General features: G+C 43.0%; 1 protein-coding gene across 2 annotated transcripts in view; it reads left to right on the forward strand.

Annotated features, from left to right (window-relative positions):
• Positions 1-19,808, forward strand: part of KLHL1 (kelch like family member 1) — a 331,806-nt gene that overhangs the window by 105,902 nt on the left and 206,096 nt on the right. For both annotated transcript variants that reach the window (XM_060233540.1, XM_060233541.1), the window contains exon 4: positions 17,078-17,274. In XM_060233540.1, the coding sequence (XP_060089523.1) occupies positions 17,078-17,274 (197 nt within the window). The remainder of the gene's footprint in view (positions 1-17,077; positions 17,275-19,808) is intronic.

A 19,808-nucleotide genomic window follows, 5' to 3' on the forward strand; every position in this document is an offset into this window, starting at 1 on the left:
TGCCTTCCCCAGTCTCCTACGCTTTCCCCCCAGCAAGCTGGGTACTCATTCTACTGACCTCGGAAGGATGGAAGGCTGAGTCAACCTTGAGCTGGCTACCTGAACCCAGCTTCTGCCAGGATTGAACTCAGATCATGAGCAGAGCTAAGGACTACAATACTGCAGCTTTACCACTCTGCCCCACTGGGTTCTTTTTGTGTTTACTATATGTATATTTTTGAAATCCTATTTACAGTAATTGTTAGTTTTTGAGTCTTTCCTCTCTCCCTTCCAATTTTTTTAAAAGAATCTGAATCCAAGCACCTTACCCTCATGCAACATGTGGTAAGTTGAAGTTGAATGTGCTGGTAATACCTTTGACAGGGAAGATCCTTGCCCCAAAGGAGGGCATATGCAGCCAGTAAAAACCCCAGGATTGAGGTCCACCTGGAAAGAGCAACAGTATACCAAACAAGACTTTTTTTCATGTAGAATCTGTGAACTAGAAGAACTGTGCCACACAACACTGAAGTGCTCAACAAAAAGGGGAAACAGATTCCTGTAGCCAGGAGTTCAATTGTAACAAAAGCAGGCATGGAAGAGAAGGTGGATTTTCACATATCCACATCTACAACTGGTACTCCAGCTGGTTACATTTTCTACAATCACCACTGATGGGATTTTGCCAGACCATCATTGATGTTGTCGTCGTTGTCATCATCATCACCATCACCATCATCATCAACAACAACATAATCATCATCATCAACTTCTTCTTCTTCTCCTCCTCCTCCTCCATCACCACCACCACCAATGGCAACTCTGGTTGAGACTTACTCTACACTTTCCCACTTGCCCCTTCCACTTAGGGTTGACATGTAGCAGGAAAAAGGTCTGCATTATCCAATTACTACTGGATCATACTTACAAACGAGGCTTGAGGCGAAGTCAGGAAAACAGCAAAGCTTTTTATTTGGATACACACGTGCGGGGCTAGCATGTGCGGGCTCAGACCAAGGCGGGCGTCTGAGCAAAGACCACAGAGGCACGCAGGCCTTATATACCATTTGCACAATCATTTCCCGTTCTGACCCCTTTCAACGTTCTCTACTATATTTGCATAAGCGTTGTGCTGCAAGTGCTGAAGGTGCTGTAAGTGCTGTGCCTGGCCGTCTACTAGTTTCCTTTAGTGTGGCACTAGTCTCTTGCTCAGCCATCATGGACCACTGGTTTCCTAGGCAACCCTAACCTCAAACCATCTGTGCCCAGCCACAACCCGTCGGTGGTTCCGTTTTTGGCTACTTCTCGTAGCTTCCAAGTTCCTACTGATGCTTCTTTGAGCACTCATTTGCATCAGCACTGTTCTGCATCTGCCCTTCTAGTTCCTTTTCTTGCTGCAAAGCCTAAGCTGAATCTTTCACTATAGCAAGCCTTCTTTATGAGCCTTTAGCCCTGCAATACAATCTATTAGCCAGGCAAGTCCAGACATGCCCCAGTAGGCCTGTTTCTATTGATCCTTGCATCCTAAAGCATTCTTTTCCATAAATCCAGATACTTTCTAATATTTCCTTCTTGGCCTGCTGCCACATTCCCCTCTTTCAGGCTTAGCCTGATCCCTCAGGCTGGGCCTGACCTCTAACATTACATTATCTAGGCTAATTATAGGTTTTTAACTCGATCAGCTGGTCGCTCCTTTGACGGCTTTTTCTCCCCGAGCGTGGAGCGCGTCAGCTACTGTGATGGCAGCCAGGGGTCGTCTTAATTGCCTGTGAACCCCACCGTACCGGTAAGTGGGGCCCAGAGGTCGGTCGTCAGGCAAGTTTCAAGCTCAGGAACAAACCGTACCTGGGGAAACTCATTTAGAATGAGTTCAGGTTGGAATCTATGCATAAGACAGTGCACCTGGAGAAAGAGAATTTCTAACACATATTTAAACACAGCATACAGAGCTCTTCCTAACAATTGAATCTCTGGAAACCATATAGAAGTTTTCTTTTGGGTCCAGTCTCCCTTACTCCCTGTTACTCAGGAGGGCTTTTTATGAATAATCTCTTTAAAGAACTCACCTTCTAGCCTTTTCCTGGGCAAGCATATCAGTATGAACAAGGCACTAGGCAATGTATCAGGCTAAAACTAGTCCTCTGACACATTTTAGCTACCCAATTCTCCTAATGGACCACTATGCTCTCTCTCCTTTTTCTAGGTATAGTGGTGAAACCATTCAGATAGCTTGACCTGAAATACTGGGCAGACAAGTTTTCCTGCTGTTGCTGGATCAATCCTTCTCATTAGACAGGGCTTCTTAGGCGTAGAGGGTCAAAACATAAATGTTGAATTGGTGCAGATGCTTGCTCTGGCTCCTGCTGCTAACTCAACTGTTCTGGTCAGGGCTATTGGCTCTGCCTTCACAGGGCGACCACACCATATCCTGCCTGGCGCACTCCACTTGGTACAGAACTCCAACTGCAATCTTACATTTCCAGAAAATGAGGAGGGTGGCAACCTTCAGCCTTGCTGACATCGGTAGCCCTAGACCAGAGTCTTAACAACAGTCTTTACCTTCTTCAAGGTCTGACATTACTCAGTGTCTTACTTCAAAGGGTGTTCGCTCACCCCCCTTTGTAACTTCACACAAGGGTTTGGCAATTGGGGCTTTCTTTCGCTTGGGGAGGCTCTTGTGGGCACACACCATGTTCTGGCACTGGGCCAGCTACTTCTTCCGTGCTTCTACTGTTTCCTTTCTCTCTCTGGTGCAATTTCGGCTTCAGCCTTCAAGCATGAGACTTCCTTGATGCCAGTCAGTTCCCCTTTTGCGGATCTGCTTGATCGGCGTGCTGCTGGGCAGTGTTCCTTCTGCCAACTGCTTGGCCTTTCTGTAGACACCCAGGAGCTCAAGCGTCGCAGACATCGGGACCTCCAGATGACCCTTGGTTTTCCCATCTTGACCGGCACCTCTGCTAGGGTATTCTCTCTTGTCTTTTACAGCAGCTACACAGAAAAAATGCTATTGAGGGAAGCACTCCAACCCACAGCTTCCTCTGCAGGCCCTCCACTTCTTGGGCCAGCTGTTTGGCTCGATGCCCATAGCCTTCCATCTTCTGGCTGAACAGCAATCTTCTAATCTCCTTCAGGCTCAACTTAGCCTTCTGCTGCCTTCATCCGGCCTCTGGATCCGACTGAGCCGCAACATACCTGGGTTGGGACATACCTGGAGATTTGAGGGTAAAGCCTGGGGACAGTGAGGATAGGGGAGGTGAGAGACCTCATCAAGATACAATGCCATAGAGTCCTCCCTCCAACGCAGCCATTTTCTCCAAGTGAATAGATTTCTGTAGCCTGGAGTGCAATTGTAACAGCAGGAGAACTCTAGGATCCACCTGAAAATTTCTCCAGCTTAAGAAGAATCTCTGCAAAGCTGGGGGAAACTTGGAAGATTGGTGGAAGCAAAACAAAGACATGTATAAATGAAATGTCGATCTATTGTTATGTATGTGTGTGTGTGTGTTGGGAGGGGGGACATTTGGCATGCTCTGTGAAAGCAGTGATGTATAATAGAGGCCAGGCCTCGGATTCAGAGGGAGCTCACAGGAGCACAGCTCCTAAACCGTTCTGACAGTTCCACCTCCTCCTTCCCACCTTGGCCATTGAATAGTAGGTGCATCTGCATAACAATCTCTGGATGAGCACCACCACTTTTTTTCCTACAAAATGACCCCTGATAGAGGCTATCCATAGGGTTATGACATTCTAACAAAAACACAGTTTGGTAGGACTGGGTATAATAACTGGAATGATGGGTTGGAGTGGGATCATAAGAACATAAGAGAAGCCATGTTGGATCAGGCCAACGGCCCATCAAGTCCAACACTCTGTGTCACACAGTGGCAAAAAATTTTATATACACACATACACTGTGGCTAATAGCCACTGATGGACCTGTGCTCCATAGTTTTATCTAAACCCTTCTTGAAGGTGGCTATACTTGTGGCCACCACCACCTCCTGTGGCAGTGAATTCCACATGTTAATCACCCTTTGGGTGAAGAAGTACTTCCTTTTATCCGTTTTAACCTGTCTGCTCAGCAATTTCATCGAATGCCCACGAGTTCTTGTATTGTGAGAAAGGGAGAAAAGTACTTCTTTCTCTACTTTCTCCATCCCATGCATTATCTTGTAAACCTCTATCATGTCACCCCACAGTCGACGTTTCTCCAAGCTAAACAACAACAACAACAACGTTAGTATATTTTATGTGAGTCCTTTGTTTGGTTGTTCCTGCCAACAGGGTTACTAACCTCCTGGTGGTGCCAGCTGATATTCAGACAACAGAGATTAGTTCCCTGCTGAGCTCCCCCTCTCTAACCCCTGCCCTCCCCAGGCTCCACCCCCAAATATTCAGGAGTTGGCAACCCTACCTACCAAGGTCTAGTAATTGCAGGAAGGTTGGAGCATGGACGTTCCATCTTGCAGAACTCATTTTGCAGCAGGAGTTTCTTTGCATATTAGGCCACGCACCCCCTGATGTAGCCAATCCTCCAAGAGCTTACAGGGTTCTTATTACAAGGCCTACTTGTAAGCTCTTGGAGGATTGGCTACATCAGAGGGGTGTAGCCTAATATGCAAAGGAGCTCCTGCTACAAGATGAGCCCTACATCTGAGCATCTTCATTTGACCTTGCTCCCATGAATATATTAAACAGTGAGTTCAAGGGAATTAGAAGGATGGAACCATTGGGTTTTGATTCTGTTCTGAAAATGTTTCCTTCAGGGTTCTGGGTGGGATTTCAGAGGGTCCCTAAGAATCAGTTTCCGGGCTCAACTTTATACATCCTTGGTAAGCATGCAAGAAAACCAAACATACGTGGGCTAACGCAATTGTTGTTGTTGTTGTTCAGTCGCACAGTCGAGTCCAACTCTTTGCGACCCCATGGACAAAGTCACACCAGGCTCTTCTGTCTTCCACCATCCTCTGAAGTCTGCTCAAATTTGTGTTTGTTACATCAGAAACATGATTACAAATACAATTATAGGTATAGTCCTAAGTAGAGTTCCACCCTTCTAATTCCCTTGAGGTTCTTGGGTTTAGAATGGGGTGTCTCTGTTCAGGGGTGTCTCTGTTTATTTAATGTTTATGATATCTTTTCCCCAAGCTAGAGCCCAATGCAGTTTGCAACATATTGCAGCAGGAATAAAAACCTAAACAGAGTTATGTGTTTCTAAGGCCACTTACTCCAACAGACAAAAATCCCAACTTCAAGTATTGGTTAATGGGGTCTGAACCTGCTGTGACTGAGAGGGGGAAACATCATGGTGTCATAATGTCAAGCATCGCTATTTCTCAATAATCAGTCTTTTGTTATTGAATCAAAAGTTGCTATTGTAGAAACTCAAAAGCTTTACCAAGGACAGAGTGCTTGGAAGAAATGACGTACACAGACTTATTTCGTTACTTTATAGGATAGCTTCAAAGGGTATCATGCAGATGCAATTTGAGTCACTGGTTCAAAGGTTACGACATAGTATCTCTTTTATTACTTAGGAATGTAAGCTACTAAAAACATCTTCCTTTCTCACACTTTCTCTGAGGCCAGATAAGACTGTCTGTGTGAATCTGGGGGAGAGGTGCATCACACTGTTACCAGCCAGGCTAACCTAAACATCCTTGGGCCAGATGGATTTATTACTTGCCCTTAGGTTGTAAAAGAGGGGGGAGCAGGAGCAGTTGGTGAGCTACTCTTCTTCTAAGGGACCATTATGGCACACAGAAATATGCATGCTTGAAACCTAGTGTCAACCTAGTGTGCTGCAGCGGTGAAAAACTATGTGTTGGGGATTACTAGGAAAGAGATGCTGGACTAGATGGATGACTGGTCTGATCCAACAGGGCTCTTCTTAAATTCATATTCTTAACTCTGTTTTGGATTGCACTGCAAACCATTCCATTCTGTCACTGAGCTATGTAGAAGAATGGCAAAAGACAAACACTGGAAGGCTGCTGGGAATCAGCAGCTTCCTACCCAATAGAAAGCCATTCTGGACAATGTAAAGATTGTGTTGAGTTAGGGTTGCCCTCAGGGCTTTTTTTTGTAGCAGGAACTCCTTTGCATATTAAGACATACACCCCTGATGTAGCCAATCTTCCAAGAGCTTACAGGGCTCTTCTTACAGTGTCTACTGTAAGCTTCAAGAGGATTGGCTACTTCAGGAGGTGTTGCCTAATATGCAAATGAGCTCCTGCTACAAAAAGTGAAATAAATAACACAACAACAACAATAATAGTAATAATAACAACAACAATAATAACAATAATAATAAAAAGGTGAGAGGGGGAAGGGGAAAAGAGAGGAGAGGAAGCAGGGGCAAGCAAGGTCAGTGCAAAACTAGCAAAGAAAAATATTCCGCAGTTGGTACTGAATAGGTTTGAGCTGAGGAGTCCATATGCCATGTTAGGAAAGGCTCCCATTTGCGAAGAAGAAATGTTCTGACCTTGCTTTTTAAATCTGCCTGGGGACCATCCCTATATCCAGGGCTCATTTTGTAGCAGGAACTTCTTTGCATATTAGGCCACGCCCCCAGTATAGCCAATCTTCCAAGGGCTTGCAGGGCTCTTAGTACAGGGCCTACTGTAAGCTCCAGGAGGATTGGCTACATGAGGGGTTTGTGGCCTAATATGCAGAGGAGTTCCTGCTACAAAATGAGCCCTGCCTACGTCCACTCAAATTGGCCATCTGAATTCAGCCACAGGGTCTACCTTCTAGAGTTCACTTTCTTTAGGGAAACAGATCTCTGTAGTTTCAAGATCCATTGCAATTCTTTTTTTTTCAAAACATATTCAAATTTTATCTTAAAAATGACACGAGATACATTATACAAAAACACAACAAAGCATAAAAAACTGCAAAATTGATGTTGGAGTCAATCTGTCAAGCCCCGAGATTCCCAATAATAAAATCCTTTGTTTCATTCAAATAAACTTGTTTATTCAGGAATTCAAAGGTGCTCCACTAACAGCGTTAGTGGAAATAGATACAAAAGGTTACATGACTACTATATAGAGTATCGTAAAACATTACTAAAGGCGCTTCATTTGAATTCTGGGTTCATAGGTTAAGGCAACAAACTATCATTCTACTACAAAAGCATTCTCACACTATACTGTGAAGAGATAAGCAAGCTTGTGAATTGGGGAGTATACTCTCACATTCCTTAAGACACAACAGACTCTCTCAGTATCCTAAACATCCTATGGCCAGATGGTGATGCCTACTTGAACATATGAAGCTGCCTTATACTGAACCAGACCCTTGGTCCATCAAAGTCAGTATTGTCTTCTCAGACTGGCAGCGGCTCTCCAGGGTCTCAAGCTGAGGTTTTTCACACCTATTGGCCTGGACCCTTTTTTGGAGATGCCAGGGATTGAACCTGGGACCTTCTGCTTCCCAAGCAGATGCTCTACCACTGAGCCACCGTCCCTCCCTACTTGCCCTCTAGGTCGTAAATAATGGAGAGTGGCTAGGGGCCTTGAGTTGTCAGCCAGTAGATGGATACGGGTATAGTAACAGGGCTTGACCAATCAACAAATTTATATTTAGCTAGTGGCACAGAGTGGTAAAGCTGCAGTACTGCAGTCGGAGCCTTCTGCTCATGACCTGAGTATGATCCCAGCAGAAGCTGGTTCAGGTAGCCGGCTCCAGGTTGACTCAGCCTTCCATCCTTCCAAGGTCAGTAAAATGAGTACCCAGCTTGCTGGGGGGAAAGTGTAGATGACTGGGGAAGGCAATGGAAAACCACCCTGTAAAAAGTCTGCCGTGAAAACGTTGTGAAAGCAACGTCACCCCAGAGTTGAAAATGACTGGTGCTTGCACAGGGGACCACCTTTACCTTTTTAGTAATTTAAAATACATGCAAAGGAGCTATCTATGTCCATGGCTAGGGATAACAAGCATTAACAACAATAGATATAATTTAACAGTAGTTGGCCACAGGAAAAAATAAACCTCTCAATTAGATTCTATCTATAGTAGAGGGTCCACTGGAGAAGGCAGGGGTAGGAAAAGGTGGGCATGCAAAAGAGAAGTAATTACCAGAAGCCAGGTTGAGACAAAAGTAGTGATAAGTGAATCATCATCCGGTTTTAAATACTTCTTGGCAATTTTATCTGAAATACAATGCTCTTTGACTTTTCCTAACCATTCTGAAATAGTTGGTGGCACTGCATGTTTTCCATTTACATGCAGTTACTGCTTTCACTGCTGCACAAAGCTTAGTTATTCATGGTTTGCGATGGCCAATTCAGGGATCTAGTAATAGGAAGTTGGCCCGGAAGGGAATACTTACATTAATTATCTTGCAAACAAGGGTGGAAATCTAGCAGGACCTCCTTTGCACATTAGGCCACACCCCTGATATAGCCAACCTCCAAGAGCTTCCAAGGCTCTTTTTTGTAAGCTCATGGAAGATTGGCTGCATCAGCGGTGTGTGGCCTAATGTGCAAAGGAGCTCCTGCTAGAATTCCACCCCTGCTTGCAAATATAATTGCCCCCTTGCCACCAGAATCCCAGCAAGAGAGGACAGTCATACCAGCAATGGCTAGAATTACCAATACCCCCACATCCTTTCCAATATATTAAGGGATATTCAGGAGATATCTTATTAAGTTTTAAAGGAGATTAATTCCAGGTAACCTTCAGGTCCCACAAGGAAGTTGGCAAGCCTGTGGATATTAACAAATATTAAACAACATTTAACAAAACAAAATTTGCAGACTTTGGATGAGAAATGGGAGGAGAAAGAACCATAGCTTGGAAGGCAGAGAGAGAGAGGGAAAAAATTGTTCTTTCCATGTATGTATGTGTGTGTGTGTATATATATATATATATATATATATATATATATATATATATATATATATATATATACACACACACACGGGGGGGAGGGAGAGATATGGCGGCTTTTGAGCAGGAAAGCAGTTCTGGCTGGCTTTGTGTCAGGGGGTGTGGCCTAATATGCAAATGAGTTCCTTCTGGGCTTTTTCTACACGAAAAGCCATGGATGGATGGATGGATGGGTGGGTGGGTGGGTGGGTGGGTGGGGGATGGATGGACAGACAGACAGACAGACATAGTCATCTAGGGTCTGCATATAATATTCCCTTGCCTCTTTCATCAAAACAAGGCTGTGCAATGTTTCTTCGAGCAGTTTATCATTTAGGTATTAGACCCTGGCAAATGTTTAAAAAAGTATATTCTATTTATTTAAAAACCTATCTACTATGACAAGATAGATTACTAACAGCAGAGCCATGAGCAGAGTTATTCTTGTCTAAGCCCATTATTTCAAGGAGCTCAGACTGGAATAACTCTGTGCAGGGCAGCATTGTTAGTGAAATTTTATATTCTGTTCTTATCAAGGTGACACAAAGGCATAACATTGGCATTCACGATGGGAGCACATCATAAAGATTTAACTTTTTTGGGGGTACAATCAATAGCTACAAAATTTGCCAGTAATGCAGCCTTAATATATATATCCCATAAAGGTCTGCTGAACATTCATTTTATGCTTTTGTTGTAAACATTTATTGATTGTGATAAAACCCTTACAGAATGATAGCCTAATGGTGGCATCTTTTGGTTTGACTTGATAAAACTTAAAATTGGCCAGATACTGCCAATAGGATATGAAGTTAAAGTAGATCCATTGTGACCACATAGATGGAAGGGGGGAATTGGAGATAGCCTCCCAAATATATCTTGTTCCATTAGGACTGCCAACCCCCAGATGGGACTTGATCTCCTAGAACTACTATTCTCCAAACAACAGAAATCAGTTGCCTATGGAAAATGGCTCCTTTGGCTGGTGGACTCTAAGGCAGGGGTGGCCAACGGTAGCTCTCCAGATGGTTTTTGCCTACAGTTCCCATCAGCCCCAGCCATTGGCCATGCTGGCTGGGGCTGATGGGAGTTGTAGGCAAAAACATCTGGAGAGCTACTGTTGGCCACCCCTCCTCTATGGCATTGAGATTCCCCAGAATCACAACTTATCTCCAGACTACAGTGATTAGTTCTCTTGGAGAAAATGACTGTTTTGGAGAATGGACTCTATGGCATTGTACCCCACTGAGGTCCCTGCCCTCCTCAAGCTCCATCTTCATATCTTCAGGAGTTTCCCAACCTGGAGCTGGCAATCCTGCACCCACAGGGTGTAGGAGCTCTGGCTCAGTGGCAGAGCATCCGCAGGGCATGTAGGAGATCCCAAGTTTAATCCCCAGCATCTCCAGTTACAACAATTTGACAGTAGGTGATGTGAAAGATCTTTGTGCAAGACCCTGGAGAACCACTTCCAGTCTGAGGAGACAATACTGACTTCAGTGGACCAATGATGTGATTCAGCAGCAATCAATGATGTGATTTTTTTGAGCAGGAATGCACAGGAATGCAGTTCCGGCTGGCTTGGTGTCAGGAGGTGTGATCTAATATGCAAATGAATTCCTGCTGGGGTTTTTCTACAAAAAGGCCTGTGGGAAACAATGGTGATGCCAGGGGGTGAGGCCTAATATGCAAATGAGTTCCTGCTGGGCATTTTCTACTTTAAAAGCCCTGTGATTCAGTATGAGGTAATTTCATGTGTTCATCCCCCACTGATGGTCAGGGAGAACCTGGCAACCCTAGGAGAGATCCTTACTCTGCAACTAATATCTTTCATACTCTTGTGTGAGATAGAAAATGATTTGATATACTGCTTGCCATGTCAGAGGTCACCAGGAATGCAGGGTGGACTTTATGGCATTAACTGTGAGGGAATGAGAGAGGAGAGAGTATGTCTAGTTGGGTGAAGCTGAGGCAAAAATCAGCTTAAAGATAATTGAACAGAAAAGATAATAGTAACAAAAGATCCCAAATGCTAGAATAGAAGAACAGTTAAAAAGTTAAAAAAACAACAACCCACCTTTTCTTTACTTTCTTCAGTGTTATGGTCAAAGCATAAGTAAAAGTTAACTCCTTGTTTGTTTAACCCTGTGGGCTGGGTGTCTCAGGGAAAGAAACACACACATCAGTGAAGATCTCATTCTATGTATGTTTTAGGATATGAATAAATGGTGACCATATGTGAATAAAACCGTGTTTGAGCCCTCAACCCCAGTTACTCTGTGAAGAGTTTCAGCGAGGGCCTGTTATTAAAGGGGGCTGGGCTGCCTTATCTGCTGAGCTCTCGGTGAGTGAGAGAGAGGATCTGAGATGTGAAATGGTCATGCCTCTCTAGAGATTTTAAAAGAGACAGGCAGGGAAGTGTGACAGCCTGACCTACTGCAACCTGAGGAAATGTGTTTGCATACAAAGCCGTATAACCTGAATAAAACTTTGTTGGCCTTAGAGGTGCAACTGGACTCAAACTTCAGCTTGATCCACTTGTAATTATCAAAACAACTGGAACCAGTGTTACACAGAGCCTCAGCTCAATTTTTTCGACGTGGGTCTAAGCATGCTCTCATCAGTTGCTGCCGGCTCTTGAGAGGCTGAGCTGAGGCTCTGTGTAACATTGGGAGAAGGAGGCTGATGAAGTGATCAAAACAATGAGGAGCCCTTTCATGAGCGGTCCCTTCCTTACTCTCTCCGCATCGTTAGCAGTCGGGCACGGCAGAAAAAAGCGTTCACCCCCACAACTGAGTCTACTCAAAAGAAGCCGATTTATGGAGCTACTGAAAGGCTGTGTGGAAAAATTCATATGTTGAAAACTCGGTGTTCCTTAGTTTAGTTTTGTTTAAGTTTTATTTACACTTGATCTACTTATAACCCTGATCCCAAGAGAGAAGTTTGGGAGGGTGATAGGCCTTCTGCATAAGTTAAAAAGGGAGGTCCCAGGACAGAAATGTTTAAATAAATGTAGCTCATGCACATATATATGCTCCATTCACAAGTGTGCTAAGAAGCTGAGGCCATAGTTTTGGTTCCCTGGATTATGCTCTGCTCCTCCCAGAAAGGCCACCCAAATAGGGATTTACTGAATGGTGAATAGAAGGAGGTTGCGTGTCATCTATGTCATCTTCTTTTTAGCCATTGTGTTAGCAAAAATATTGACAATCTGCTGCAGCATCTCTGTTTTTTTCCAATCCCATCATGTTATAGTTTGACAGAGTGCTTGGCTAAAAGCACAATGGCCAATTACAGCCCAAAGATACTTGTTGGCTACTGTTTCTGAATTAATACCTATCAGGGCTTCCAACGGCTCTTGTCTTGACATTTTAGCGAGATACTGATGCTAGCACAAAACGAAGGCATTTCCACTTCACGTCTGTCTTGGGCCTTCCAGATACAATATCTTTGCATTCAGTTGCCTCTGCCATGGTTTCAGCCATTTATACTTTCCTGCTCTGTCTTCAGGTTCTATAAAAGAATTGCAAACCTATAGCCAACACTCCCTTCCCCACCCTCATCCATTTGTTATAAGCCAAATGCACAGGGACAGAGAACATACTAAGCACCGGAGCTATATCTTTCACTTGGAGATCATTTTAATATAATATATTTAATCAGGCCTCATTTTGGGCAGGAGTTCACCAGAGCAGAGCTCCGGAATCTCTAAATTTTATTGTGCTCTTTCTTTCTTACCTCCCCCCACCCCGCAAATACTTGCTTCTGGGCTCCATTCTTCAGCCTCCCTGTGAGAATGTTGCTGAACTCTAAGATTTGACAAGCTTTCTAATATTTTCCCCACAAAAAAATGGGAAAAGAACAAAAACATATCAAGCAGACAGATGTGAATCTTCATGCCACTGTGGCCACCTGAGAGAAAGTGATTTATAAGTATGATGGGATGGGAGTAAGGTTTTATTATGACAATTATAGTTCAAGAAGCATTTTAAGGTAGATGCTGAGCTGATATAATTTAGGACACCTTCCAATGATGTCAGGGGGTGGGTGGCTTATGCAAATGAGTTGTACTAATAAGTTGTGCTAATGAGCTTTTTTTCTATGAAATGACCTCTGTATTTAATTAAAAAAGTGGTAGTGGAAAGTGCCATCAAGTGACAGCCAACTTATGGTGACACTTTTCAAAGCAAGGGGTGTTCAGATGTGGTTTTGCCATTGCCTGCCTCTGTGTAGCAATCCTAGACTTCTTGGTGGGCTCCCATCCAAGAACTGACTCTGCTTAGCTTCTGAGAGCTGATAAGATCAGCTAGCCTGGGCAATCGAGGTCAGAGCTGATAAAGAACTAGGGACATGTGAATTGCTCAGTGCACGTACAAAGAACAATCCAGCGGGCAAGACTATATGTCCAGCCACTGTAACTTTTGAACACGGCTAGTATAAAGCAGAAGGAAAAACAAAGACGGGAAAGAAACTTAACCCAAAAACTGGAGTAAGAAACCTGAAAGGCTAATATGCAATTAAAGGGCCAAACATTAAAAACAAACTGTAAAATAAATCATAAACCAACACACATGTATTTATTGTAGAAAGCTAAAACCATTTAACCATTTATTAATACATGGTTATATTATAATGGTTACAATAATAACCATTGTAATTTGTGGTTTTATTTTGTATTATTTTTAGTGTTGTTTAACTTTTATATTTTGTTCTTAGGCATACAATAAGACAGTGGCTGCAATATGTATGCCCTTGATTAAGACATAAGGCTGTAGAATAAGAGGCCTCAAGAATATCTTTAAGCCTTTGTCACTTCATTGTAAGTAATTAACCAATTCTGAACATTATCCTCAAATAGCATGTTAAAAATAATTTTGATGCAAGAAATATAATTTCTTACTATATGTTACCAAATAAAAATTGTGTTTACACAAAAAATAATTTTTACAAATTCATACTTTTCCTTTTTTATATTACAGAAATTTCCTTGTGGTCCAGCATTGTTCTATTGCTTTATTCTATTCTGTAGCATGAGCCAATATGTGTACTTACCTTTCTGACTTCTGAAGAAGACCAGTCTAGGTCAGAATGCATCAGGTCAAGTTGAGTGGGTTCCCATTGTGCTTTTATGATTGTACATAGGATTGAGGCTTATGAGGGGCCCTTGAATGGTTTTAGCTTTCTACAGTAAATACATGGTTTATGATTTATTTTACAGTTTGTTTTTAATGTTTAGTATAAAGCAGAAATCATGTGTTAATTTCTAGATGTAGCCCTATGAGCTGAACCGTTTATATTTTATATAGACCAAGGCATATCTACCTTGTTCACATAAGAATGAGTCTTATTGGGATCAGACACCTAATTTTGAAACATGCCCAAAAAATAAACTTGCCTCTAATACCTTTTTCGAGGACCAGCCAAAATATTACAAAATAGGTTCTCTAGATGTCTTCCTCTAGCTGGATGTTCAAGACAAAAGAGGAGGATCGAGAGAGAAACTCAGCTGGCGTGGTGGGAAAGCCCCAAGGCTACAGCTTCTACTGTATGGAATACAGGATGTTCTGCAGATGGTGCTAGGAACAAAGGCACTTTTCAGGTTGTACCAAGGACTGATAATACAGGGAATGAGAACTAGACAAATGGCATTCTTCTTTAATGAAGATAAAAAGGCAACAATTAATTAAATGCCTTCCCAGCACTACATGAAACAAAGGCAGAGACCAAGGGAAAAAGTGGTCTATATTATTGCTTTGCATGGCATAGCACCTTAGAAGAGTCTCTAATATTTCTGAGGTTAGGATGTCCAGATACTTGTTTTGGCTTCTGCTGTATAAGAAATCTGTGTGTTTTGTCTAGTGCTGGAGAAGCATTTCATTTCCTGCTGCCTTTTATAACCAAGGATTATGTATGTGTTGGTACCACTGGACTCCCTAAGGAGCCTGATGTTCTCCTAGAATTACAGCTGATACCCAGAATGAAGAAATCAGTTCCCTGGAGAAAGTGGCAGCTTCAGAGAGTGAACTCCATAGCATCACATCCCTGCTGAACTTCCTGCACTACTCAAACTCTGATCTACCCAGAATTCTCCCCCAAGTCTGCAGGAATTTCCCAACCCATGGTTGGCAACGTTTGTGTATGTGCATGAGCCACACCTCAAATTTGGAAGGATCTAGACTAGGGATGGGACACGGAGCAGGAAAATAGTAGTTCATGTTGGTTCATGAGTCATTTGATTGCACGAACCACGGACCAAGTCCTTGCATGAATTTTTCCGTTTCCTGAACAGGCTTGTGGTTCATTTGGTTCAGGAGGTGGTAGAACAGCCCCATCATGAGTTAGAGAAACCAAACTTGCACGGAGTCTTCAGAGGCTCTCCTTCACCCACCCTCTAAGTTTGGTGAAGATTGGATCTGGGATGTCCAAGTTAGAGCCCCCCAAAGCAGGTGCCCCCGGGAAAGCTCAGCTCTAGCTTCAGAGTCCGTCCCTGAAACCACAGCAAGGAACACCTTCCCAGCTAGAAGAGATGTTAAAAATATTTTCCCATTGTGTGTGTGGCGGGGTGGGGGATGGAGTCCCTCCAGGGCCGGATCTAGGGGGGGCAGAAGGGGGTGCTTGCCCCGGGCGCTGACAGTGGGGAGCGCCAAATTGAGTGTAGAGTCCATTGTATTCTATGAGACCATAAGATAGAATGACCCATAAGAGGGTGCCGTTTTTTAATTTTGCCCCCCCCCCCCAAAAATGTAGATCCAGTCCTGAGTCCCTCAAAGCCTCCCCTAAAGAAGCCATGCAGCAAACAATTCTTTTCCTGCTCTCATGACAACTAATTCTTCTCTCTTTGTGCTGCAAAGTGAAAGCAGCAGGGTCAGGGTGAGGTATTACAGGATGAGGTATATAATCTGCTCCCATAGACCAGAATGGGAACTCCATGGTTGGCTCTGAGAGCTGCTAATCAATTTCAACTTTAAAAATCAAGCTATGGACAAATTCTTTGGGTGTTTCAAGGGCTCTCCACAAATTCACCGTCAGCATTGCCTAGGAATTGATTGAATTGGTGCCAGGCTGTCTGGAGAACAAATCACAAAAACGAACCACCCAAACCTCTATGGGGAAAAGACAGCTCATTTTTGGTTTGGGAATGACATGGCTCAACGAACCAGTTCAAAATGAACCAGCCCACTTTGTGCTCGAACCATAGTCCTTTTTTCAGTTTGTGACCATCCCTAATCTGAACCCAATGTGTAATGAGTTAGGCTTTCTCAAATAGGGACTTTGGTATGAATTTAGGCAGATTGTGAGAGGAAGGGCAGAACGTCGTCACCACTCGACTTTGTAATGATGTCTATGAACAGTAACAGAGACTTGGAAATTTATTGTCTTGTATGAACTTTTGGACACTTACTATCAGGAACGAGAGTGTATGTTAACTCACTATGTTCTGATATGTTGCAATTTACACATTGGATTGGTTTGAAAATTACACCTTGTATTGTTAGTATCAATTTATGTAGTAAATACACTTTAAGAATATATCTGGTTATTGAATGAACTGCAAAAATTAGAATATTATTGAGATTATATTAGTTGCTATTGTAACACAGCACATCTCCTTGGCTTCCATCTTTGGCTGTGTTATCCTCCTTGTGTGTTGCACAACCTAGAAGTTGGCAACCCAAAAAGTCAAAGACTATATATAGTGAGAATATACCTTTACTTAATTTCAGCTTTTCGATATCTATTTATTCATACAAAGGCACTGTGTATCCTAGCATTCCTGTAGTTCCCCACTGACAGAGAAAGACAAATGCAAGAACGCAAGAATGCAAGAAGTGTCAAATGTCAAATGTTTAGTTTATTTCATAGCACAATCCAGGATACCTTTGAGTAATATTATATGCCACATTCTGCTGTATTGTTGTGGGCCAACTGTGTAATTCCACTCTTTTAGAGAACCAATATCTAATAAAAGAACCAATATCTAATCCAAATACTTAATTGGGAAATATGGGGACAGGGGAAGGAAAATTCCCTAAATATTCCTAGTGAGAACTGCTTAGTGTCTGTTAAATAAATATGCTTATTTCCACACACACACACCCCAAGTCTATCAAAATGGTCGAACATTTCTCCCAATCTCATCTGGTTCTGGTTTTGTTTGTTCGTTTTAAGGTGTGCAAACCTATGGGAAGAAGCACCATTTGCATGTGTGTCTTCGTCTCTCACGCAGGTTGCTTGGAACTCAAAGAAGACACGATTGAAAACCTCTTGGCAGCTGCCTGTCTCCTTCAGCTCCCTCAAGTAGTTGAAGTGTGTTGCCATTTTCTCATGAAACTTTTGCACCCCTCTAACTGTTTGGGAATCCGGGCTTTCGCAGATGCTCAAGGCTGCACAGAGCTTATGAAGGTGGCTCACAGCTACACCATGGTAAGATGGATCTAGCATCCCTTTATCAAAATACCCAGGGCATGCATGTCTAGGCTGGGAAATTCCTGCAGATTTTTTGGGGGGTGAAGCCTAGGGAGAATGAAGTTTGGGGAGGGGAGGGGGACACAGCTGGATATAATGTCGTAGAGTCAACCCTCTGAAGCTGTCCTTTTCTCCAGGGGAACTGATCTTTGACATCGGAAGATCATCTGTAATTTTGGGAGTTCTCATGGTCCCATCTCCAGCTGGTAACCCTAGGAAAGGAAGCTCTCAAGTTACATACATAGTTGGTTTCTGGGCCTAATTTTTAAAATACTTATTAAACATTAGTTGGAGATTTTCCAGGTTGTATGTGGTCTTGGCACTGTAGAACCTGATGCTTCACCAGCAGCTGTGTCTGGCATCCTCAGAGGTATAACAGAGAAAGCTAGAGTTCTCTCTGTGTCAAAGTGAGAAGAAGAAAGTAGGCAGGTAATTTATATCTACTCAGGAAGGTGGGTTAGGGCTGAGTCATTATCTTGTAGGAGTTTCCCAGGCTATGGAGGAGCTTTCCTGAGGAGGTTCTTTTACATGTGGATTGGCTGTTGAAATTCTAATCTTATCTTATTAAACTTATTAAACACTTTTTAATGAGATTTTTGTATGATACCCTATCAAGAAATACCATAAATTTATATTAACTGCACCCCGATGTAGCCAATCCTCCAAGAACTTACAGGGCTTTTCTTACAGGGACTACTGTAAACTCTTGGAGAATTGGCTACATCAGGGGTGTGTGGCCTAATATGCAAAGGAGCTCCTGCTACTATGGGAGCCCTAGAATTGGGTACAAGAAAGATATGACTGTGCAGAATTTAAATCTTCACTAACTACAGACCTCAGATCATAAAGTTAACAAATTAAATATACCCCATTAAGACACCCTATCATCCTTGTGCACAGTTCCTTTCTGTGTGGTTTGACATAATTAGCATTATTTGGTGTGTGAGTTTCAGCTGAGGTCCCGACCAGAACCTTTCATATCTGTAGAGATAACAGTTCCTTCTGGTCTCGACTGAAATTATTACTGTAGTAATAAAAAGAGCCTTAATTGCAGCTGCTGTGATTGCTGAGCCAGTTTCCCATTAAACCAAGCTGTGCCGTCGGTTGGCTACTTAGACAATATTATCCGTAGACAAATACAGATCTCCTAGGATAAATATTTTGATACGCGGTTCTAGAAAGCCGTAAGCCTAACAATGGAAAATTGCACAGTGTGCAATTATGTGCGTTTTAACGTTTCAGTTCAATGGTTTGAATCATCTTTGGAAAAAAATAGCAAACCATAGTCTTGGTATTTGATTGCTGGATATTCTTTCTCAAATAGAGACTGTAAGGCAAGAAGATGAGCCAGTTTGGGTGAGGAGGAAATAAAGAGGTAACCACAGTTCTGTCAATGTAGAGGATGACTTGTCTGGCACAAAATTAAGTATCTGTGGGCTGGTAACAGATGGGAAGTTTAAGATGACCAAGGGACACCTTGGAAACAGACCAGAAAAGTGCATTCGAACACACATGTCTGCTGCTCACACTGGTCCCGTATTCACCCTGTCCTGCAGAATCCTAAAAGCAGCTCAAAAAGCTACCACTTTTGAAATGGTAGCAAATTTCTGAGTTGCACACCGGTTGCCTCTTTGGCATTTGGACATGGAGGAAGAAGAAGAGGAGGAGGAGGAGGAGGAAAAAGAAGAAGAATTTATCATATGTTGTACTCCACCCTGAGTCCTACGGGGAATGGGCGAAACAGAAATATGCTAAAATAAAATAAAAAATAAATAAAGAAGAAGACCAGATTTATACCCCGCCCTTCTCTCTGAATCAGAGACTCAAAATGGCGTACAATCTCCTTTATCTCCTTCCCCCACAAAAGACACCCTATGAGGTGGGTGGGGCTGAGAGAACTCTCCCAGAAGCTGCCCTTTCGAGGACAACTCCTACAAGAGCTATGGCTGACCCAAGACCATTCCATCGGCTGCAAGTGGGGAATCAAACCCAGTTCTCCCAGATAAGAGTCCATGCACTTAACCACTACACCAAGTATGGAAGCGAGGTGGATTGGTGGTGTGAACCCACCAATCCGCTCTATGCACTCACCATTATTCTTTTTTAAAAAAAACTGCCCAGAGTGCATGTGCATGTGCGCATGAGTGCATATGTGCACGGCCACTAAAAATTTATGGGAAAAATACCGCACCAAGGGAATGAGGTGCTACAGTCATCTGACCACACCAAGGAGCCCCACGGGCGGGATAGGGGCCCCTTGTGCTGGAACGTGTGGAGGGGATTTTGTTAGTTTGTAAGGTGCAACTGGACTCTTGCTTTTTTCTGCCCTTAGTTTGTGAGGCAATTCCATAAACTTAAATCCTACTTCTTCAACCTTCTGCCAATTTTGCTGGCATTTGACATTAAAAAAGGTAAAGGTAGTCCCCTGTGCAAGCACCAGTCGTTTTTCGACTCTGGGGTGACATTGCTTTCACAACGTTTTCATGGCAGAC

Source organism: Heteronotia binoei, chromosome 3 (assembly GCF_032191835.1).
Source record: "Heteronotia binoei isolate CCM8104 ecotype False Entrance Well chromosome 3, APGP_CSIRO_Hbin_v1, whole genome shotgun sequence".
NCBI lineage: Eukaryota > Metazoa > Chordata > Lepidosauria > Squamata > Gekkonidae > Heteronotia > Heteronotia binoei.